The sequence below is a fragment of the Dunckerocampus dactyliophorus genome, chromosome 4 (genome assembly GCF_027744805.1).
Source record: "Dunckerocampus dactyliophorus isolate RoL2022-P2 chromosome 4, RoL_Ddac_1.1, whole genome shotgun sequence".
Taxonomy (NCBI): domain Eukaryota; kingdom Metazoa; phylum Chordata; class Actinopteri; order Syngnathiformes; family Syngnathidae; genus Dunckerocampus; species Dunckerocampus dactyliophorus.
In genome coordinates this window covers 23,310,282-23,334,331 of record NC_072822.1, presented here as the reverse complement: position 1 = coordinate 23,334,331, position 24,050 = coordinate 23,310,282, and the positions used below count along the sequence as shown (strand labels likewise).

The 24,050-nt window shown below is 41.6% G+C and overlaps 1 protein-coding gene across 10 annotated transcripts in view; it reads right to left on the bottom strand.

Annotated features, from left to right (window-relative positions):
* Positions 1–24,050, bottom strand: part of fbrsl1 (fibrosin-like 1) — a 380,357-nt gene that overhangs the window by 9,876 nt on the left and 346,431 nt on the right. For 6 of the 10 annotated variants that reach the window (XM_054772261.1, XM_054772257.1, XM_054772260.1 and 3 more), the window contains 7 exons: positions 16,597–17,008; positions 15,781–16,037; positions 10,385–10,635; positions 7,673–7,726; positions 7,417–7,512; positions 4,268–4,339; positions 86–115 (listed from right to left, as the gene is read on the bottom strand). In XM_054772261.1, the coding sequence (XP_054628236.1) occupies positions 86–115; positions 4,268–4,339; positions 7,417–7,512; positions 7,673–7,726; positions 10,385–10,635; positions 15,781–16,037; positions 16,597–17,008 (1,172 nt within the window). Of the gene's footprint in view, positions 1–85; positions 116–4,267; positions 4,340–7,416; positions 7,513–7,672; positions 7,727–10,384; positions 10,636–10,785; positions 10,947–15,780; positions 16,038–16,596; positions 17,009–24,050 lie in introns of all 10 variants that reach the window. The other 4 variants (XM_054772259.1, XM_054772263.1, XM_054772266.1 and 1 more) reach the window with 4 other exon arrangements.

Here is a 24,050-nt window from a genome sequence, read left to right as displayed (position 1 = left end):
CGGCGATTGTTGTGGAATGTTTGACTTTGTGGCCTGGCCAGAGACATGAAGCGTTCTAAAGGAGAGAAACAAAACAGCCACTTACTCTAACATTTGTCCTGAATGGATCAGTTATCTGTGTGGAGAAGCAGACAATAATTAGCACCTATTGTTATCAGCTTTACAAAGTGGGAGTAGACATTGTTGGTTCAAACATCACATCACAGTGTTCCCCCCAGGAGTGAAATCTATTTGTGGCAGTGTGCTGCGTATCATTTAATTTGCATAACTGGCCGTGACGCATGTGCATGTAATTTGTATGGACACCGTGGGAGACAAAAAGTGAGCAAAAACATGAAAAGCAAAACAAATATATCCATAAATACAAATGAACTTTCTCTGTCACGACTTTTTGTGTTTTTTAATGCCACAAGCAAGATGGACATGCTGTTATGTCCAAGATTTGTTTTTTTTAATTTATATTTTTGGGGCCTTGTGGCATTTATTTGGTTTACTCCAGCCTTGTTTCTATTTTCAGATCTTTGTGACGAGGAGGGCAGAGCCAGGAGACGCACCTGTTGACAATTAATTTTCTGGCCTTCTGAAGCCTACTTTTTTTTTTTTGTTGCGGGTTCATTTCGTTGCAGGGCGCATGCCTTGTAAAGCACGTTAGACCTTCAGACCTCTCTGCTTAGCCAATTATTCCTAGTACATGTTTGTTTTTTTTCTAGTTGCTTATTCGTTTTGTCTCCTGGCGTCTTTTCCTCCGTCACCTTCGTTGTGAGTACACAGCAGTATTTTTGTTCCTTTTTGATGTGTGCTATTTCAGGCCTCTTGCCTCTCGCCTTTATTTGCAATTAGTGTAATTTTGTCACCTATTTTTCAAGCCATGTGCTCCGTCTTCCGTTGCTCTTTTTTGCCCTGCTGTTGGAGAAATAAAAGGCCGCATATTCTCCCGCATCTGCCTCATCTTTTTGGGTTCCCACAACTCTCGTCATAACACATGCTCGGCCACGCTTTCATGTTAGAGTCTCCAAAAGGGACAAATAAGACCAGAATAGTTGCAACTAGAATCTCTAGTTGCTTTTTTCTGCTAATTTGGCAACACTGATCCCTCCTGCTACCTCTTCTTACTATCTGGCAGACCAGGTTCGTATAAGGTGTGTTAAGAAGCAGAGTTATGATGCCATCTACTGGATGGATTTATAACGAGAAGCTACAGACAGTCCAATTATAATGTGCTCATGAGCGAGGGCTAACAGGTAGTGCCAAATCTATTTACGGTGATCCAAATTTATTTGTGGCCACCCGCCACAAACAATCTTTGGCTACGTTCACACTGCAGGGTATGATGCATAATTCTGATTTTTTCCTCAAATACAACCTTAAAATACAATACTTTTAATGTAATATTCCACATTACCAAAAAAAAAGAGCAACTTGTACGTGTATAGATGTGCACACGGCGTTCTGTGTGTTTCGGAATTAAACATGGCCCCTCAACACAGTCCTGTCGCATGTGTGGCAATTTCAAGGATTCTGTGTAACCAGAATCAACATTTTCTTAATCATATTATTTTGTGTAGGAGATTAAAAGGAAAGAGGGAAAGAATGTTGACTATGGAAGGTTTTTTGGGCATTTGCTGCGATGTCTGTTTTGAGGAGCGTGTGGGTGACGACTCGGAGCCAGGAGTGGTGGGCACTGATGTGAACAATCAGTTCCATAACATCTTCTTTTCACGACTGACGGTTTTCTGCTCCTTCGTCTGCCATTTATTTTCTCGCCTGTCTATTTTGATGCTTATCGCCCTTCCATGACGTATGGGTCAGATATACGAGAAATGAACGTTCAGATGCACTAGCATCAGATACAGTGGTGTGAAAAAGTGTTTGCCCCCTTCCTGATTTCTTATTTTTTTGCATGTTTGTCACACTTAAATGCTTCAGATTGTCAAACACATTTAAATGTTAGTCAATGACAACACAACTAAACACAAAAGTTTTTAAATGAAGCTTTTAATTATTAAGGGAGAAAAAAAACCTACATGTTAAATCGTAACTTAACTGTGGGTTATCACAACTGAATTCAGTTTCGCTAGTTGTAAAGCCATTTCTAAAGCTTTGGGACTCCAGCAAACCACAGTGAGAGCCATTAACCACAAATGGCGAAAACCTGGAACAGTGGCAAACCTTCCCAGGAGTGGCCGGCCAACCAAAATGACACCAAGAGCGCAGTGACGACTCATGTCACTCGGGTCACAAAAGACCCCACAACAACATCCAAAGAACTGCAGGCCTCACTTGCCTCAGTTATGGTCAGTGTTCATGACTCCACCATAAGAAAGACACTGGGCAAAAACGACCTGCATGGCAGAGTTCCAAGATGAAAACCACTGCTGTACAAAAAGAACATTAAGGCTCGTCTCAATTTTGCCAGAAAACATCTTAATGAGCCCCAAGACCTTTGGGAAAATAGTAGTCTGACGAGACAAAAGTTTAACTTTTTGGAAGGTGTGTGTCCCATTACATCTGGCTTAAAAGTAATGCCGCATTTCAGAAAAAGGACATCATACCAACAGTAAAATATGGTGGTGGTAGTGAGATGGTTTGGGGCGGTTTTTCTGCTTCAGGACCTGAAAGACTTGCTGTGATAAATGGAACTATGAATTCTGCTGTCTACCAAAAAATCCTGAAGGAGAATGTCCGGCCATCTGTTCGTGACCTCAAGCTGAAACAAACTTGGGTTCTGCAGCAGGACAATGATCCAAAACACACCAGCAAGTCCACCTCTGGGTGGCTAAAGAAAAACAAAATGAAGACTTTGGAGTGGCCTAGTCAAAGTCCTGACCTGAATCCTATTGAGAAGCTGTGGCATGACCTTAAAAAGGCGGTTCATGCTGGAAAACCCTCCAATGTGGCTAAATTACAACAATTCTGAAAAGATGAGTGGGCCAAAATTCCTCCACTGCACTGTAAGACACTCATTGCAAGTTATCGCAAAGGCTTGATTGCAGTTGTTGCTGCTAAGGGTGGCCCAACCAGTCATTAGGTTTAGGGGGCAATCACGTTTTCACACAGGACCATGTAGGTTTGGATTTTTTTCTCCCTGAAGAATAAAAACTTTGATTTAAAAACTGTACTTTGTGTTCAGTTGTGTTGTCATTGACTAATATTTACAGTATCTACGTATTTCATCTACATATGAAAGTCGCATTTGAAAAAAAATCAGAAATGTACTGTTCATGCTGACATGAAAAAATCATGTACAGGTGATATATGAAAAAAAAAATCTATCAACGTAGCCTGTATGATGACCAAAATCAGATCTTTTATGTGCTCGTTCCCATTACCAAAAAATGTGACTTGTAAATGTGAGCACGATGCATCCAGGAAGTGACGTGCATATGCAAAACATGACATCACTGTGTGTTTACGGAAGTAAACATTGACCCAATTTGTGCTCTACTTTGTGCGTTTGTGGCAATTTCAAGGATTTTGCGTGTCAACATCAACAATGAAGAGTGCAAAAATTTGGGCTATGGCAGTTCATCGAGGTCGGTCTGGGTGGATGTCGGAGCCTAGAGTGGTGAGACGTAAAGGTACTCACTGATTTCGGCAAAAGTTCTTCTTGTCATCCCAAATTATTTTTCAAAAGTGTCAGTGAAGCGGCTCACGTCAATGTCCCACCTCTCCTGGCTCCGACATCCACCCACACGCTTCTCCTTCTCCACAGACTGCCATAGCCAAAAGTCTTGCCCTCTTAATCTTAATCATTTGGTTAAGAAAATGTTGACTCACATTGCACAAAATCCTTGAACTTGCCACAAATGCGCAGCGGAGAGCACAAATTGAGGCACTTGTGCGAACGACCACATAAAAGACTGGATTTTAACAAAAAATCTGAATTGGGCATCGAAACCTGCAGTGTGAATGTAGCCCAAGTCTTGCACGGCAAAACACGCCTTTCGATGATGTATGTATGTATATGCGACCTGACCGTTTAGACTGCAGTAGATCGGATACATATCAGATTTATATCTACATACAAACGAGGCCTGAGTCGCACGTGAAAAATCTGAATTGCTCTGTTCACACTGACATGAAAAAAATCAGATACACGTCACATAAGAGCAAAACAAATTGGAATTGACCTGCAGTGTGAACATAGTCAAAGTTACACGTCCTTTCGTAAGAGGAATTTCAATGCAAAGACATTTTTCTTCGCGTCGCTATGTCTAAGACACACGTGTGCATTTCAATACATACTGTATCTGATTTGCATGCTTACCCGAGGATCCTTCTGGAGGAGTGTGTGAGGTACTGTTCCAGGACGTGCTGCAACATCAATGGGATTGGATGCCTGAAAGGGACAAGAGAGAGGAAGATCACATATAAATTAAGTGGACGAAAGGACGAGGGTTGAGAATCAAAGGAATTATTTTGAACTGTATGTACTGTCAGGTCCTCATAGAGTACAATGCATATGTGTCGGCTTACAAGTTAACAGCAACATTTGGAAAAATGTCATCTATTCTCAAACCAACGGAAGATCCTTAAGCTAGTGTTGCCAGCATCACCTTAACCCTCCTCACCAGCACTTTTAGCTCTGTAATCCTTCGATCCTACAGCGTCAAAGCTGATGACAGTACATACAACTGTACTAAGGCTGCAGCCACACCAGACTAACACTGATCTCTCTCATCTCCCCCTCATGTTATCAGAATGCCTGGATCAGCCTTATTAATCCATCCTGAAATCACAGAGGGCAAAATCCTGCAGGTTGACCTAAGTCTTCAGCTCTCGCCCCCAAGCTTCTTTCCCAAAATACTTTACAGAGGATTTCCACATATAAGAGTGCTGAATCTGGAGAGGCCTTTGTCAAACGTGCCTCTCCATGACAGAGCGCACCGGGAATAAGGCCAGTGGATTTGGGCCAGCTTTAATTGGTGCTTACACCAGGTCAGAGCCGCTGAGCATCTGCCAGACACAACCACACCCTCCTCCCACATCTTCTCATTTCCCCCATCTTCATCCTCACCACCCCTGCAGCCCTAAGAGGCGTTTCTCACCTAAACCGACAGATGTTATCTCATGCTCTCAGCTGTCGCCTGTCAAAGCTTATGTCAACACACAGTTCTGACTATGCGTCATACCCAGACAACTCTGCTTTTGCATTGCATAAAACAACTGATTAAAATAGGTGTAGAACATAAGATAATCATTTTACTGAACTTTCTCAACAGTTGAGTTTATGAGGAAATTGTCTTAGATTGTGAGAATTAGGCCTGTCACGATAATCGATAAATCGATTCATCAAACAATAAAAAAACAAACCAAATCGATAATTTTGCCGGCCTCGATAAATTGACATGTCCACGCATGCGTGTTTGTTTTCTTCGGCTCTTCCTCGGCTTTTGTTACCACACAGACTGGATGACAAGAGGGTTCATTCACTCTATATCTGTCTGTGAGTGTTGCTGCTACAGTGGAATGAACGGAGAGAGTGAACCCTTGTCTGAGACATTCAGCCTCTTTGTCCCAGTACTTGGAGGCGAGGCTACTAATGAGTGGATACACAGAGCGCTAGCAGCAAGTTAGCCTCGTGGGCATACGCTAACATGAATCAAGGGACAAAAGCAAAAGTTTCTAAGGCAAAAGCCACAGCTGCGGTGTGAACCTATTTTGATTTCAAATAGAATGAATAGGTGAGAGCATGAAAACCGGTATGTCGCATTTGTTCGAAAGTAGTGACGAGGAAGAAGGGCAATACGACCGACTTGTATGCACACCTCAAACACAACCATTGAGTACAATTTTCCCAAGTGAGAAAAAATACTGCTGGAGGTGCAGCAGAGCCTTCGTCCTGACAGTTAACACTTACTGAGGCGTTTGGTGGGCAAAGGAAACAAAAGAGTGCAAAATGGTGCACACTCACTGTGTTGTTTGCTATATGTTACGCCTTCCTGTTAAGGAATAATACCTAATTACCCAATCATTATTTATTCAAATGAAATTTTGTTTACACAGACTTTATACTCTATTTTATTTATTGTATTTATTGTTGTGTGTGCTTTTTAGTGTAGTGAGAGAAAGAGTTTTTTCTTCACAGAGACCGGGTCAATTTTTTATTGTTTTTGGTTATGACTGTGAGTTTTATTTTAGCACAATTTTTGCTGAAAGAGACTGAAAGTCCATTTTATTTTCATTGGGGGTGTTTTTGTCTTTTTTTTTCAGTTTAACATATTATGTTGTTTAATTTATTTTATTTAAAAGCTGACATTCCAATTACAATGTTAAATAGTCTTGAGAAATTAAGGTTTATTGCTTTTGATACGATGTACTCGCATTATTATGCCATATAATTAATGAAAAAATGGTCTCAAAAATGTTGTCAATAATATCGCTTATCGACTAACCATTTGTAGGACAATTATTGTCCAACTGAATTTGTTATCATGACAGGCCTAGTGAGAATGAAAGTCTGCAGGAAAGTGAGAGCATCTGATTTTACCAGTTCCATGCAACATCATTTTTTCTGTAATCTATGATGGCATACAGTACATTACAAACCCTTCAATATGATGCAGCACCGTTCTGCACCGTTGCAAACTGTACAACCACGGAAATACGTACATAATTAAATCAATACCATTCTGACAGTGTCAATCAAAACTAAAAGTTATTATCTTGGTCAAGTCATCTTTTTTATATCAGATATCATGTGACTGTGCTGATGTACCATATAGTGTGGCTGGTGGGTGGATATGCAAAACAGGTGAGTGTACATGGTCTCCACTATATGCAAGAGTTGCAAATGGCAAAAAACACTCAAGGAATTGAGACACCCATCGGCACACAAAAATACACCAACAGGAGCCTCCCTCACGGTGCAAACAAAAATAAGACAAGTGGCACAGGTGGACCACACACGCTCCAAGTAAACGCTTCGACACTAATTTACATGCAAAACAATACTATTAACAATAGTAATTTATAACCCACAACTTGCTGTTGGGGAAGTATGTGCATGGGCTTCCCAGCCAGGCTTGCAGGTTGTAAATTAGTTTAAAATAGTATTGTTTTGCATGTATATTAGTGTGTAATACTCACATGGTCCATGTGGCACAATTACATCGTGTGTTCCACATGTGTCTTATTTGTAGGCATTTGGGTTGATAAGCTCCTGTTGTAACATGTGAGTAAGGGTGTAAAGCTTATTCACTGCATATAAAGAACACTTTCTCAAGCAAGCTGAAGTTTGCCTCTTACTACTTTCTGTGCAACTAGTGGTGAATTCTCCCACCAGTAAAAAAAAAAAAAAAAATCTAATTTGCAGGGTCCTGAATGCTGAATGGTGAATATACGGGGATGCACTGCATTGTGTGTGTTTTCAGCCCATGCTTCCATATAACTTGAGAATTGGAATATGGGGCTGACCTTGGGCTGGAAGGCTCCTTGCAGTGAGCTGAAGGGTCCTGAGTGTGGGAGCAGTGGGGGCATGCCTGGCATGGTAGGGGGGTAGGAGGGGAAGAACTGAGGAGAAAAGGGAGGGAGAAAACCTTGATAAAATCAGATGCGCCAAGCATATTCACATAGAGAACCAGATGCTCTGAGGACAACTGTAAAACAGGTCAAACAGTGATTTGCCAAATGCAAGAGGTATTTTAAATTAGAATGACCAAAACAAACTTACATTTGAATGATGTCTGATGAACGGATTGTCAAGTTTTGGCGTGTATTTGTCAAACTGAAAGAGATAAAACAGAAAACATACATTTTAATTAGAAGTGATCCCAACTCAATTCAACATATAAGACTTCTTCAACATCTTCTTATATTTAGGGGAAGAAAACAACACATATGATCAACATCTGCAAAACAGTAAAAAGCAGTATTTGATGCTGACTAATAAGCCCTGAAGTGAAGCAGCTGGCTTGCACCAGTCATAGGTTTATTTAGACTGCATGGTCAGATAGGCAGTCAAATTACTAACAAGTGACTGCCAAGAAGACTGCAGATTTTCCAACCGAGCATACAAGGCTTAGGCATGGAGGCCCCATCTTGGCACTTAAAACCAATTGGTTCTGTTCATTGGAAACTTTATTATAATGTGGAACTAATAGTTTTCGACTATGGCTTTTTAAAACAGATACAAAGCTATAGCTGAGAAGGCTGCATGAAGACACACACACGGTTTGTTTTGTCAGAAAACTCAAGACTATGAAAGCGATTTAAGCAAGAGACAAATCAACTGTTTGTGTAGGAAGCATGGGAATATATAAGGAGTCTTTTGTGCGACCGATCTGCTCTTAAGGAGTTATTGTGAGTGGAACAGACAATATTAGTAATGGTTAGGGGCTGTTTCAGGGCAGCTCATTGTGTAACTCATACCTTGAAAAAAAACACAAAGTTTCGAGAAATGCTAAATTGACGTGGTGAAAGTGTTGCAGAATAACAACAATGATAATTCACCATTTAACAACTGTATCCTTCAAATGAAAACGTTTTGATCATTCCCAGAACACATGAGGATCTCGTCAGGAAGCCGAAAAGTAGAGAAGACAGGGAAAACTTTGTCCTGCACATGAATAGCGGCATTGTAAATCTGTTCTGGAGCCAATACAGGCTCTCTTTTTGGAAACACGCTAATTACAAGTGACAGTAACATATTCCCCTCCACAAATACACAAACCATTTGCAGGTACTTTTTGCGAGTGTTTTTATAAACTCTCTTGGCAGGCACTGACATATTTTAGTTGACATAAAATTGAGTGGGTATGAATATATGTTTCTGTGTATGCTGCGACACGGGTGGTTTTGCAGTGAGAGAGTTTAAGGTTGGCTAAGCGCCTGGTGTAAACGCACGGTTTGGACTTAGGGTGTATAACAGGAACATTCACATCTGCACGCTCCCGGCTTCTAATGGGCCAGACAGACAGCCTACTGAGAAGAGATGCAGAGTCAACTTCCGAGCTCATTAAACAGCTCTTCTGCATTTCTGAAAAACCAGCTTGTTTAATTCTGACACGAGGAGAGGGAAGTCTTGTCGCTTTATGGCCTTGTAAAGGGAGCGAGAGAAAAATTTGGCCCTGTAATTTATTGCGCCTGACACTGTTTTATAGTTAACAGCTTTGGATGATTAAAGATTAATCTTTCATCCTTTAAAATTAAGATATTCCTTGTCCGCATTTGTGGCAAGGGGCAAGTGACAGCGTGGGTCAATGCTGCTATTTGGTAAGCCAGCTGCTTCAGGGCATTTAACAATAAACAAATATCGATGCTTCTTCATTTCATTAATTACTCCCATTAGCCAAGTGTGTTACATAGCTGAAATTGGAGGAGGGGGAAGAGGGAGAGAGAGAGAGAGAGAAAGGGTGATTTCATGACAAAACAGCAAAAACTACATCATCATCAATCCTTCTTTTCTAAGCATGCATCGAAAGAGCAAAACATGACTAACAGGATGGGGTCAGGAAAAACAGTTGTTACAGTAGATTAAAAGACACAAAGTCACAGAAATAGACAATAACAGCCCATACAGGAAGGAAAACGAGAAATTATCTCATGTTTTACCATCAGAGTGAAGACTGTATGGTGTACTTTACTGCAATGTCACAATGAAGTAAACCTGATAACAACAGGTTTGTTGACTCCGGAACATTCTCAGTACTTATCTGAGACTTTGCCAGAGCTTGGATTTCTAAGCTCCAGGATGGAGACAATTTTCAAGTGGGCCCTAATGGGACCAGCCGCTCTTAAGCAGAGGTCAGGGAATGATGGATGACATCTATTAGACTTGTGCCAGAAGAGAAAAATTGTGATTCTCGCCTGACTTGCTGCACGTTGGAGATGATGAATGAAAAGTCTTATACCTTTTTCCTCAGTACTAATCTGGGAAATGCAGATGATTGACCATCCCCCACACACCACTTGAAAAATCTAATGGCAGTTGGCTATTTTAGCAAGTGCAAAAACACAGGTCTGCAATCGATGAACTTGGGAGGCCTGAATTGCATTGCAGGCCCTCCTTTGTTGGGCTTTTTGAAAAGGCAAATGGCAGCATTTCCAAACACATCCATATGCACACAATGGAGATGCCTCCCTAACCATATCAACTACTGTATATAATTCAGATAAGACATTCTTGGGCTTGAATGAGTGTGTGTATCAGGTGAGGGAAGGTGAGCCAGTGTATTGGGCTGGATCCTGTGCACTCATTAATCTTCATAAATATCTGAAGAATTGGTATTTCTTGAGGGGAGGTGTTCCTACAACTAGGGGACATATTTGGTCAATTTGGGGGTAAAAAAAACAAAGAGGGCAGTTGATTGAGGAGGAGATTGGGAGGGGTGGCAAGGGAAATGACTAGATTTAATTTTTTTTTTATTTTTTTACTTATCCTCACATTTCTGGCTTGGGTACGCACCATGGGAGGTGCGGTGGGCGGGGAGAGGATGGCGGCCGGGGGCAGACTGGCGGGGAAGGGCGTAAAGGTGTGCTGATGGGTGTGTTGGTGCTGGTGCATGTGCTGGTGTTGGTGAAACTCAGCCCTCAGGAGCGACACGGGGGCCAGCGGCGAGGCGGGCGGCCCCCGGCCCCGCTCTGAACTCTGAACCAGGAAACGGTTGTTCAGCTCCTGCCTCAGGAGGTCATGCTCTGCAAGAAAGGAGAGCGAGGAAAACAAAAAAATGGAAAGAAAAAAGGGGGTAGGGAGAGGGAAGGTGGAAAGGTGGAAACACAAGAAAAAAAAAGGCACGGGCGCCCAGTCAGTCTTCAACAAGGGTAGAAGAGAAAGAAAATAGTCACCTGGCATTCTCTGTTTCTCCAGCTCATGCTGTGAGGGTTTTCTACGTGGGGACTCATTGGTGGTGGTAAGAGAGTTGCCTGTGACAATGTGCCAATCAGAATCCCCGAATGAGGCTGGCAATACATGATTGGTTGGTTGAATGATATCAACAGGCTGGTATCTAAAGACAGGAGAGAACCAAGAGTCATCCCAGCAGAAAACACACACACACACGTGCCTTTCAACAGAATGCATGGTGAGGCGTATTCTGGAGACAAGCATCGTCGCTGGAGACCTTTGTGTCCTTGTTTTCCTCCACAGATTGCTTTTGTGGTAAAACTTTTACGGATATAGTTACAAACCACCAAGATTAAACCCTAGTGGTTGCTGGGGATTCATTAAATTGCAGGATTCTCAACACAATCACTGAAGTTCCATTTTTCTCCAGCTTTGATGATTGTCCAGTTGTTAGCTAATGCTGCAGTTGCTATATCACCTTTTACCAGTAATTTATAAGATTTGTAGGAAGATATCTAAATTTGAATCTTGTGACCTGGGGTGAAAGCAGCGTACCATGTTTTCTGGGGTTATCGTAAAGCTGTTTGTAATTGAAGAAATAAGACTTAGCTTACTGCTGTTGGTATGACTTTTGAACACAGATTAAGGTCTCTGATAATCTTCATATTTAACGTTGACAATCATATATACTGTATGCAGTCAGTTTTCAAATGTCAAATTTTGAAATGGTTCAGTTTTCATAGAAAACTCGTACACTGTCTCGTACACTTATCATACAAACATTGCGCGTAACAAACTGATGTATTTTACACTTTGGTGCACTGAATCCTGTGGTATTAATAAAAATGCGGGAGGACTATTCCCTGTAGTAAATTCTCGCCCATCTTGGATCACACACCCAACACTAAATCTAGCGATACTTAATTTACTCTATTACTCTACAGCAGGGGTCACCAACGTGATATAACAAATAACAAAAACTGGTATTTTTTTGCAGTCTACTATGGACAAAAGTATTGGGAAGGCTGGAGTACAGGTCCTCCAGATGCCGCTAGAACAGCTTTCACTTTACTGGGAATAGTTTCGAGAAGATTTTAGAGTGTTTGTGTGAATTTGCATTCATTCATCCAGAAGAACATTTGTGACATCAGCGGTCACTGATGTTGGGGAACGGAATCTGGCTCACGAGCACTTTTCTAGTTGTTTGACGACATAAAGGTCAAGGCTCTAATGTGCTTTCACACCAATCTCATGCAAGCATTCCTTTTGTTTTTATGTACTTACTTTGCAACTCACCAGCGACTAAATGCCTACATGGAATTATGGAATACAGCTAGTCGTTATCTACGTTTTTAATTGGCGCAAGCCTGACAAAGGAAGGCCACCAAGATAATGAACCTCACTGAAGAAGGCAGGAAATGTATTGCTATGAGATGAGAACTTCAGTTCTTGCACTCTATTTCACACCCTTTGAAGATAGGAAAGTAATAAGGAACCAGCTTGTGAAAGTTTAGCCCCCACGTGTTTAATAATGTTTAATAGTAATAAGCCTTGTTAACAGTCATTTAATTTATTTTTTATATATTTGGATGAATGAAAAAACACAAAACACTGATGTCAAGTCAAGTCTGTTGTGTATTTTGACATACATTACAAATACAAAGTGGATTATAGCGTTAATAATGATTGATTGTCATGATTATTTACAGTACTGTAGAGCTGCAACTAATAATTATTTCTTATTCGATTAATCGAGTAATCAGTTCGAACCTGGATGGACCAAGTTAATATGACCCAAACACAAACAGTTAGTGGTTTGGTCTGCAACATATCGGAAAAGAGGCGAACATGTTGATCACTGTTTTCCAGAGTGAAAGCTGATGTGTGTGAACATCTTGTTTTGCTTAAAACACAAAGATAATAGGTCTGCTTCTATGGATGACTAAGTAAATTAAAAAATATTCACATTTGAGAGGCTGAAATCATTACATTACATTACATTACATTTTAAAATGATTAATCAAATACCAAAATAGTTGTCGATTAATTGGATAATTGATTAATCAGCGATTCATTGATTAATTGTTGCAACTTTACAGTGTCGTAATCAACTTACGACTGATTGCTCAGAACAGAATGTTGTCATAAATTGACGACTACCTGTACTGGAACCAGTCATTTTAAAACAAATGTGCAGAATCAGTCAAATGCACACAGTGTACCACTGTTAGAAAGCCCACATGATACATGTTTATGTCTTTATGCTTCACTGATAACAATTCGCGTGTCAAAAATAGACATTTTTATTGCCGTATCAATTACTTGCAGTTTTTCGCTATTTGCTGATGGTCTCGGTTCATAATCTTCATGAAAAGCAGGGATCTACTTTATCTGGGAGTGAAACTCATCATAAGTTGTGAAATGTGACAAATTATTGTGACCAGTAACACCAGTAATACAGTCGTCCCTCGCCACATTATGGTTCAAATTTTGCGGCTTCATTCTATCACAGTTTTTCAAACATGTACAGTATTAATTATGCTGTTTTGTGGTTGAATGCGGCCTATTATTAGTCAAAATATATACATATTTAAGCAAACTGCACATATTTTTTGCCTAAATTAAGCTTTTCAAGCATAAAGATGGCTAAATGAACTAAAATGCAAACATAACCCAATAAGAAGTCATTCAAATTGTGAATGTCATATTGTACCTTGGTCACTAGGTGTCAATAATTGTTTGGTGAGACAAGCACCAGACTTGGGCTGTATCTCAATTCTTCCGCTTACCCCTAGGTTTTGCACGTTCACGAGAATCAAGTGGTATCCCAATGCTACTTAAATAGAGGGGTAAGGGGTAAAGTGCTAAGGGGTATATACCCCTCAGAACCTCGTGTGGTCGAGGTGCAGACTTGAAATGAAGGGGAAGGCGGCGCTACAACACACGCGCAGAGACCGAAAGAAGCATAAAAATGTAAGTAATCACGCATAATTATTGAATTTCACAGTAACAGCACTCATGTTTTATTATATAGTAACACATTTGCTACTCCACGTAAATATTCGCCATGTTTTGAATTGTGGGTTTTCGTGAGTTCTAACTAGCCGGCTAACACCGATATCTAACTGCACTACAATCTACTGCATTTCATAAATGATTAGACAATGACTAGATAGCGACCACATTAGCCTGTTCATTGTAAGTTGTATTTTAAAATAAATCACTCCCTAAATCACATTACTGAACTGGCCGAGAGAGTGCCATGTTTGTGTCCGACTAAAGGGCACACTTTCTCAGCAACGGTGGGTGGCTATCTTCGCTCTATACTCTGGTTCTCCCGAGCTCCGTGGCAGCGCGAAGGCTACTCGGAGCATATGACCGCCCACAATGCACCTCACCCGGCCATGGCAGGTGGCTATACCCGCTCCAGAGTGTATAGTGACATTGGCATTTTATATTAGCTGTCTAACCATTCAGGTAATGCAGCACAACTAGTGAAGTCTGTTTGCTGTGAATCATAGCCACCCTCGTCCACCAACAATTGTCATGGTGACATATGTTTAATGTATTCAGCATACAGCACGGATGGTCAGGAAGTGGGCTAAATAAAGGATGTAAACAACATGACCATATGTGGACCATCACTCTATATTTGTTTTCAGCACACAATTACTACATTACTATTATTATTGTATTTACAATGACTTAATAGTTGTAGCCCATCAATCATGCATGTGTCATCCCTGTAGGAGACGCTGAGCCAACTAAAGTCAGCCCTCTGCTACAGCACATAGCACTCCAGTACCATTCAAAAGCTACAATCTCAGAATGGAAAAATCAAATACAACAAAATGTCATTCTGGACTTTCTTACAAAACAATCAGAGAGAACATCAACGACAGAAGGAGAGCGAGGCCAAAACAGGGAGGTTTTTAAACCTTGAAGTGATGCTTGATAAGGTTTATACATTTGTTGATTAAGTTATTTCTATTTCATGTGTATATTTAATACATAAATGTTGTTACAATGCTGGCTGTAAGCTGTTAAAATGTCACAGTTTGTAAAAATGTGTGTCTTTTCTTTTAAGAAAGGTGTTGTGAGGTAAGCTATATAACATTAAAATAATGTAGAAATGCATGTGCTTTACTTTATGGTAGGAAACATTTATTATCAAAACTGTAATTATCTCATCTGCCTATGTCACAGCCAGCAAGCGGTGAAGGGTGATGATGTAATGAGAATCAAGTGGTGTCTCATTTCTTAGTGGCTTCTTCCCCTTGGCCCTGGGTTTTAAGGGGTAGGGGAAGGGGTACGCTAAAGGGTAGGGGAAGGGGAAAGGCTGAGGGGTAGAATTGGGATTGCTTTGATCACCAGAACAACCGGCTTTTATTGCAGGTTTGAATTATCTCACAACAGGCACAATGATAATCACAAAATAATAACAATAATCATAATAGTCATAATAATAATAGAAGCTACTGTTGTGGCATTAACCCATGACATGCTAAAACTCAACTCTGAACCAACGACGTCACTTCCTATCCTCCACACAGAACACACTTACTGCGACACACACATGCACGAGTTTTATTTATGTCTGAAATATTTTATTTACTCTTATTATGTCTACTATATCGGGTTATACAAATGTAAAGGTGACTCTATAATCACTTTTAAATTTGTATTAACCAAATATTCGTTGTTACATCATATCTAGAGAGGTATGATAATGTTAAAAACCATATTTCCAAGGTTGTAAACAGGTTTTCTATGCCATAACTACAAAAATATTCTATTTCCCCTAAATAAGGAATCCTACTTCATGGAAATTCACTTATCACGGCCGGGTATGGAACCAATTAACGACGATAAACGAGGGATTACTGTATTACCACTGCTGGAAATAATTAAGTGACACTAGCACTGCTTGGAATACATGATGTAATTATACTGCTCTTAAACTACACTTTGTCTGTATGAGGTGTTTGCAGCATTACCTGGGTAGGGGGTACCCGCAGGGTGCCCAGGCACCACTAAGCTGTTGGTAGGTAAGGTCGGTGGTGGAGGCAGAGTGGCTGGGGTTGCAAACATGGCCGAATGGCGATGTGCCGGGCTCCGCAGGGAGGAATAGTGCGAGGTAGAGAGGTTGGCAATGGAGAGAGGCAAGGCAGGGGCTGAGGATGGCAGCCCACTGAGTGGGTGGTGTGGAGATGGTCCGAGGTGATGTTTAGGAAGAATTGGACTGCTCTGGTGGCTGAAGATAAAGTTGACATACAATACAAGACAATTCAATGACATACTGTAGTAGCATGATGCAGCTCTACAATTCACCCATTGCACTTTGTTCGGCTAGTTTCATATGCATGTGTACTGTATGTACGCGTTGATGTGATGTGTGCTCAGTGCAGTTGATATGATAATAGTGAGTTGACACTTGGCTCTGACACTGTAAGAATGCTTGCCTAATGAAGACTCTTTCAGAGGACCTCTGTGAGGGAAAAATCTGCACGGACATTACGAAGGGGGAAATGGTTAAATGAAAAACAGTAAATCTTACACGGGTGGCGGAAAATCAATTTCCGCATGAAGAAAGTCAATACTGTGTTGTGTATGATTTTACAGTGTCTGTCACATTGACTACATTAAATCAGGTTGGAACGTGCCATGGTTTATTACATTGCTCTTACCACTCACATAAACAAGGAAAGGGACTCTAGCTGCTTCTTGTCCGCATTCCACTCATCTATTGTATGCTACAATTATTGTGTTAAACAATTTCCTGTATTTGACAGGAGACCTGAGGAACAACCTACCTGATATCGTGAAGGCTGTACTGCAGCGGGTGGTGCACCTGGTGGCTGATGATCTGCCGGGTGTGGTGCTGAGGGGGTGGATGAGCACAGGGTTCTTGCTGTGAGTGTAGGTGCGGAGGGTGGAGCTGGGGTGGTGCCCTCAGCGGGGAAGGGGAAGGGACAGGGGGTGGAGCTTGCAGCTCCCTCTTGATGCCGAGGGGAGGTGGGGTGGGGAGGCAAGATCGAGGAGGCTCTGGGGGCGCTGCTGCTGCAGCGGGGGCTGGGGAGCCCGTAGGCGCCGAGGCTGGGGTGGGGCTGGGCAGTGGAGGCGCAAATGGCACCTCACTGTTGTTCTGCTCTTGGCAGCGCTGGAGCACGGACACTTTGGCTGAACTAAAAGTCTTAGAATCAGGACTCTCATTCGGTTGCACACCTGAGGAGAGACAAACAGCCAGCGTGAGAAAAGGATTTATAAAATACAAATAGAAATATACACTATATGGGCAAAAGCATTGGGACAGAGGTCACTCATGGTTTGGCTTACAATGTCTGTTGTCGTTGAGATGCGCCACAATTTTCCTGTTCATTTACTGTACATTACACAGATAATCTCAACTTTCATTCATGTCAGAATGAGTCCAGAAGTGCACAGAAGTGCGATGGTCCTCTGCGTCTCTGCAGAGGACCATCAGAAATCACTGATGTACAAAACATTGCTCACTACGCTGATGTCCTAATATCCCCTTCCCAACATTCCTCATGTATCCCTCCTTCAGGTTTCGTTAAGTGTTTAATCAGGTCATTTTCATGCTTGACTATAATCAGATGAGCCAATTTCTCCTTGCCATCCAGTCAGTATGAATAAATCACAGCTAATTAAAGTTAAATGTGGACCCCTATTCGGGGCTTTGCTGAGCACACAATCTGGCATGAAACAATTAAGTTTCAATTGTACTGTGAGGAGACATACGGCCCGTTATCTTGGCCTCTCTGTCCCTCTTCCTTCCTACACGATGTTTCTGCAGATTTTGGAAACCGCAGCTGTACTCTTGAGAACTGCTGCACTGTGTCTTCTCTTTTCCGCGGCCTATTCCACAGTGCAATCAGCACTCCAGCCAATTTTCCTTCTTAAATTGCTGTAATTGAATGTTGTAATTATCTGCAATTTAAGCATGGGAAGCAGCAGAAAATGCCATGTCTATAAACCTTTCACTTATTAATAATAAGCCCTTACAAATCTTAATGACATACATTTGGCAGTCTTTTGAACAGAAAAGCAAAAGGAGTTTGGGGAGATGCTCACGTCTGAAATTAACTCTGAGGGTGGGATTTATTTTAAGATCAATCACATACATATAAAAATCACAGTCAGACAAGAGTAGAAATTTGGCACTCCGATTGGCTAATCCGGCAGCAATAAAAAAATCCTTTGGGGGCAGTCAGTGACATGCAAACTATTAAACAAAGATCCAGTTCCTATTATTACCGTGCTTAATCTTAGTGCTGCTATTTTATATGTTTTTTATTTGCTCTTCCCTTACTCTTGCTCATAAACAACGCCGGAGAAATGGGGATACCTAAATTGCGACAATCTGCAAATGAATTCCTGAGTCCAGGCTTACAAATTCAACAGGGCGTGGTCAATGAATTAAACTGTCAAGATAATTATGGAGTATGACAAAGGCAAATGTCCTTAGCCAAAATGTTGGGCGATGTTGCCATGACAACATGCTCTTCCAGACACAATGCAAGGCGAGCGATAGATACACAAGTCTTAGCCAAAGATAAGAAAGGCATCTCTAATAGTAATGCTGCGAAGTCGCAGTGAGAGCTGGAATATCCTAATGATGATTCTAATGGGCTCTAATAGAGGCAAGGAGGTATCGACCATGACCAACGTGTCCCTCATTAAAATCACTCTGCAAGTAAAGACACTCACAGACAGGCAGGCAGACACAGTTACACAAAGGGGGGGACGGAAAAAAAATAGTTTTTAGTTTATGTCCATCCATCCACACATACAACAATGGATAAGTATGTGAAAAGACAAAAGCGATGGGGTACATTTACATTTTGTTTCTTGAAAAATACCTGACAAAACTGTATTTTAATGTCTAGCATTATTGCTCAAGCTTCTTTTTGCAACGTATTGTACATACATGCAATGGTACAATACTGTACACTCTTTCTGTGAATACTAGGGCTGTAACGGTACATGTACAGTCGATCCCCGCACATTTGCGATTCAGCATTAACAGCCCATCATATTTGCGCAAATTTGTGCACTTTTATTATAAAAAAAAAAAAATATATATATATATATAAATATATATATATACATATATATATTTAAAAATGTTATTTGAATTTTTTCTTCTCATTTACTGTAAGTGGGTAATCATTTATAAATACACAATAATACAGTTAAAATGTGCAGCATATATATGCCATTGTTAAAAAGCCCAACATTTTTACATATTTATGTCTTTATGCTTCACTGATAATATTTTTTTTACCAAGATTTCACACTTTTTTTGGCGGTCCTTGAACGCACCATAGATGTGTGCTGTGAGTTAATTAGATATATTAATAGATATTACACTCACTTGCTTTGTCTTCTATAAGACAAAGCTGTATACAGTATATACATAATATACAGTATACAGCATACAGTATATAAAGTATATTGACCCACATTGGATTGGTTATGGCCACACGGTGGCCGAGTGGTTAGCATGCTGGCCATACAGTCAAGATTGGGAATCTACGTTAGGCCTCTCTGTGTGGAGTTTGCATGTTCTCCCCGTGTGTGTGTGGGTTTTCTCCAGGTACTCTGGTTTCCTCCCACATTCCAAAAACATGCATGTTAGGTTAATTGGCAACTCTAAATTGTCCATAGGTATGAATGTGAGAGTGAATGGTTGTTTGTCTATATGTGCCCTGACCAGTCCAGGGTGTACCACGCCTCTCGCCCAAAGTCAGCTGAGATATGCTCCAGCATACCCGTGATCCTAGTGAGGATAAGCAGCATAGAAAATGGATGGATGGATAGATGGATTGGTTCCAGCATTTTAATGCAACAAATGCCCACCATCCTGCTTTGCAGCCTTGTCACCATTGTGGAATAGTGTTTAGAAGGCATTACGTAAACAAGACATGACTTACACTGTTCTGTGGCAACTTTGACACAGTTGTAATTCTTCCTTGTTTTCTGTACTGGTGGAATAGCATGCCTTTTGAAAATGCGTTATACTGTACTTTCAAGCCAAATGCTTCTTGTAAAAATGTTCCTTCGAAGCAGTCATCAGTGAAATGATCACTGCAAAGAACAGAACTCGAGGTGGCCGTCCATCTGTCTCTTGTTCTCTGCACTTGCTTCATCCATTTTTAAACCTTCCTCTTTTGGAAAAAAAACAAACAAACTTACTGTACATTATCACTCGGATACTGTGAACATCCAGAAGCAATATGTTTTGGCATGACTACTATTTTTGATGAAAAATATACTGAACTAAGTCGACAGTCTACATTGAGAAGCATGTGCTTACTCTGCTTTAGCTGTCAACCCGATGACATCACTTCCGGAACTGAGGCTGAGCTGCGAGCTACTTTGTCATGGCTGGCGACATCAACTATAAATGTAATTTTTGCGAGTGTACTCTTCGTTTTCAAAAACCGAACAATGTAGAACATAATTACAAACAATATAGAACATATTTAAGCAAAGTTGAAAAATCATGTCATCACCTTCAAATCATGACCCTTCAACACCCAACAGGTAGATACACGAGGCAACTACTACTACTCGTAGAGGATAATTAATAACAACTATGTTAACTGTAAACACGTATATTTACGATTTTTTACAAAACAAGTACCGCAAAATGTGCAGGCAAGCCAGAGTCACTCTCATGGCCTGCGGGATGCGAGTTTGAGACTGCATTAAACACAAAAGCTCAGCAATTTTATGTTTTGCCGTGACCTTAATATAAACCGTGGGTATGGTGTACCGTTACATCATTTAGAGTGCAGTTAACATAAATACATGTCTGACATGTCTCCTTAGAAGAATTTTAGAAGACAGCAACTGCTGTTTTTTTTTTTTTTTTTCCCAACAAAACAAAACAAAACTCACTGCCAAACCTCACAACTGTCAAGTGGAGTTCCAAGCATTTTCAACAAAGTGCTAAATTCAGCATTGTTGTGTTCCTCTGTTTCTCGGGGAGGGAACGCACTTTGCCTCCACTCACTTACTGAGAGAAACAGCGGGCCCGCCGCTGGCAGTCGTGTGATACAAATGCCAAACGAGCGTGTCTACATGCTGTTTGAAGCCCTGTTCTGCAAACCTGAGCAGATGGCAAGAGTGGGTAACACAGGTTGGAGGATTCCCCTCTCACGTTCACCCTCACCCCTCCTGTGAGCTGGGTTAGTGCTTTGGGGGGACAGGACAGTCCCTGGGGGGATGTTGCAAGTCTGCTTACCAGATGACATCTCATCCTTGTATTGATCTTTTTATAGTTGTTGCTATGGCCCTGCTTACGCTGGGGAATTGGGCCTTTGCCTTGCCTTGCATGCACGTGCCTACTTTTGGAGGGGTGGGAGGATTAGGGGGACAGACTAAAGGAGCAGACGGACGACAGGCCAGCGGGCTTCCCTTGAAATGACGAATGTGTCCAGCGGGAGATGTGAACCCAGTGTTGCTACACAGCTGTTCCTGCCACCATACCCTTCACTTGTGACCTCGATTATCTCTGTGGTACATCTGGAGGGTCTGCAATCCAGTCCATTGCCGTCTCTGTGTAGCATATTTTTCAACACGCAATTGAGAAAGGCTTGGCACAAGGTGGATTAGGATAGGCTGGTTGCCACCATCGTTCACTGAAGAATAACAGGTCCTCTCCTGTGACCACTGGATCAACCTACAGACCCGTTGATATAGTCCATAAAAAATATAAAAAGTAGAAAGCCCGAAGGGCAACATTGCACACCAACACCCACCTGCTTCGAATACCAAAACAGTAGTCTTTGAAAACCATTCCCTTTGAAGTGAATTCTAATTTATTTCCAACACACACCTGGCTACCTGCAAAATGGACTCAATGACCTCATGAATGAGGCCGAGGTCTCTGAAGAATAATTCATACGCCTTCAAACTAAAACCCTCACAATCAAACTAAAACCCTCACAAACAAAAGCTGAGCATGCAAATAAGTGTATTCCATAAATTACTTGCCCACTGTTGACGCCGATGCCAGTTCATACAAAAGCCAGGGAAACACAACCTGTATGCAAATAGCTTTTTTCAGATTAGATACAGCCATATGGAAATGATTCTTTTTAAAAGGGCGGGTGGGAAGGCTGAGTGTTAGCAGAGGTTTAAGGCCACAGGGTGTTCTCATTTAGAAGGCAAACACTGTGGATGACTCCCTTCATGGTAGCACTGATAAAACAAGGACACAGACATATTTAAATAAAGCGGGATATGGGCTAAAAGACGTTGGTAGATGGCATGAAATATCTCACACTGCCATGATCTGCATCCTGCAGTCTCTGTCGCAGAATATTCTGCTGCTGCTTGAAGGATGAGCTCCCAATGATTTAGTTTTTGTTCCTCTCTCGGCAAGCAATCTGCAAAGAGCTCAGCTACCGGCAGGAGGAAGGAAGCTGCCGTCTTTCTAATCTGCACTTCATTGCCGTGAGCTATTCTGTTTTATGAAAGGCGTGAGTAATCTTAGCAAAATTATTTTGCATCAGAACACCAGGCTGATTACCCATGCTAATACAGGTGGTGGCACTCTTCTATAGGAAGTGCGCTGAGCAAAAGCAAAGCCATGACTAGGGAAGTGAAAATATACATAGTCAAAAGCCCTGAGGAGAAATGTCCACCAATATCGGCCGCACTTTTGGTCTTAACCAACTGTGACGTCGATCATTAAGGATAAATATTGTATCTTTGACCGTGTAAAAAGATCTGCTCCTATGAAAGCGACAATGATAACTAACAAACGCAGTGATCTTATTATTGAGATGGAAAGGTTCCTTGTGCTCTGGCTAGAAGACCAGAATCAACACTGTATAACAGTGAGCCTTATATTGATTCAGGAAGTGATCCTGTACTCTCTACCCTAGCACATTCTGCAGCTTCTCCTGCCTCTTAGACTTTCATATATTCTGTGTACAGTGTAATTTAGGTTCAATTTAGGTATAGATTCGACATACATCAAAACTCGACTTACATCACAGTCTCGGGAAGGAATTGGTGCGTAACCTGAGCACCACCTGTAATAATATCATGAAAGAAATATTTTGACTTGCTTTCCTGGAAAACACCCCGCAATGTTTTTTTTGCAAATGACTTATTTACGTTAATAGGACAACGGACCAGAGTAAATCTATCTAAGATAGCCAAAGAGAAGCGACAGCTGGCACATTTCGATTATTTGTCTTTCTCTTCTCGCGGCATCAGACAAAAGCAGTGGATGGCAGCAGGATTGGGGATGGGTGTTAAGCTGTAACACGTTTAAAGTCAAAGCCAAGGCATAAATTGGGAATCTAATGTTCATTTCAGAGAGCTGGCAGCTCAAGCTCGGATGAATCCGCTTTTCAGGCTCATATCAGATCCCAATTCAAACTGCAGCCATATGGTGCAAAACACACATTCCATCCAGCTCACATGGTGCATATGTGGGAGGAAAGAGAAAGGCGGGGTGGGGAGGTGGGGGCATTTAGCTCAGGGAAGAGCGAGATACAGAGCGAGGGGTGTAGATGTTAACTGTCCAAATCCTTTTATATCACGCACAGTCCAGTGGGTTTAAAAGCAATGTTAAACCTTCATTAACCCTTCCGATGAAGTGTTGCAGCAAAGCAATAAACCTTCATACTCCCTTCACTTGCCTGCTCATCCCTGACTCCCCCTTCCCCCCAAGGCCCATGTGCTCCTGAGGACATCACCATCAGTCTCAGCTTCCTCTGAACATAGCTGGGTCATCTTACGTCAATGCCACTGGGCTCTCCCCAATAAAAGGGTGGACATCCTCACACTTTCAACAGAAAAGCTCACGTCTAATGGTTCTTCTGACACGGCCCACCCTGCCAGCCTGGAATTTGACCCTATTGACTGCCACTGACCCATCACTGACCCCAGTGACCCCTCATACCCTGAGGCCACTGTGGCCAGACAGCCAGTGGGATAAATTTGGTTTGAAAGGATGGGGAGTCTTTAGGACTTATTTGTTAAATGCGGCAAGCACTAGCTTATCATTTCATTAATTAGCATGACATGCCTGCTCAATGGACTTGAACGCCGCAGCGACAGCTGTCTCAATTGATTACGGCAGTGGGCATGGTGCTGCAATTATGAAGGTGACTGGAGACAGTGCCTGCCGCTTCCAATAAAGGACTTAACTACTGCCTCCTGTATCATAGCACAGCGGTAGGAGGTCAGTGGCAGCTTCCCTGTGTCTCTCGTTCCTTTA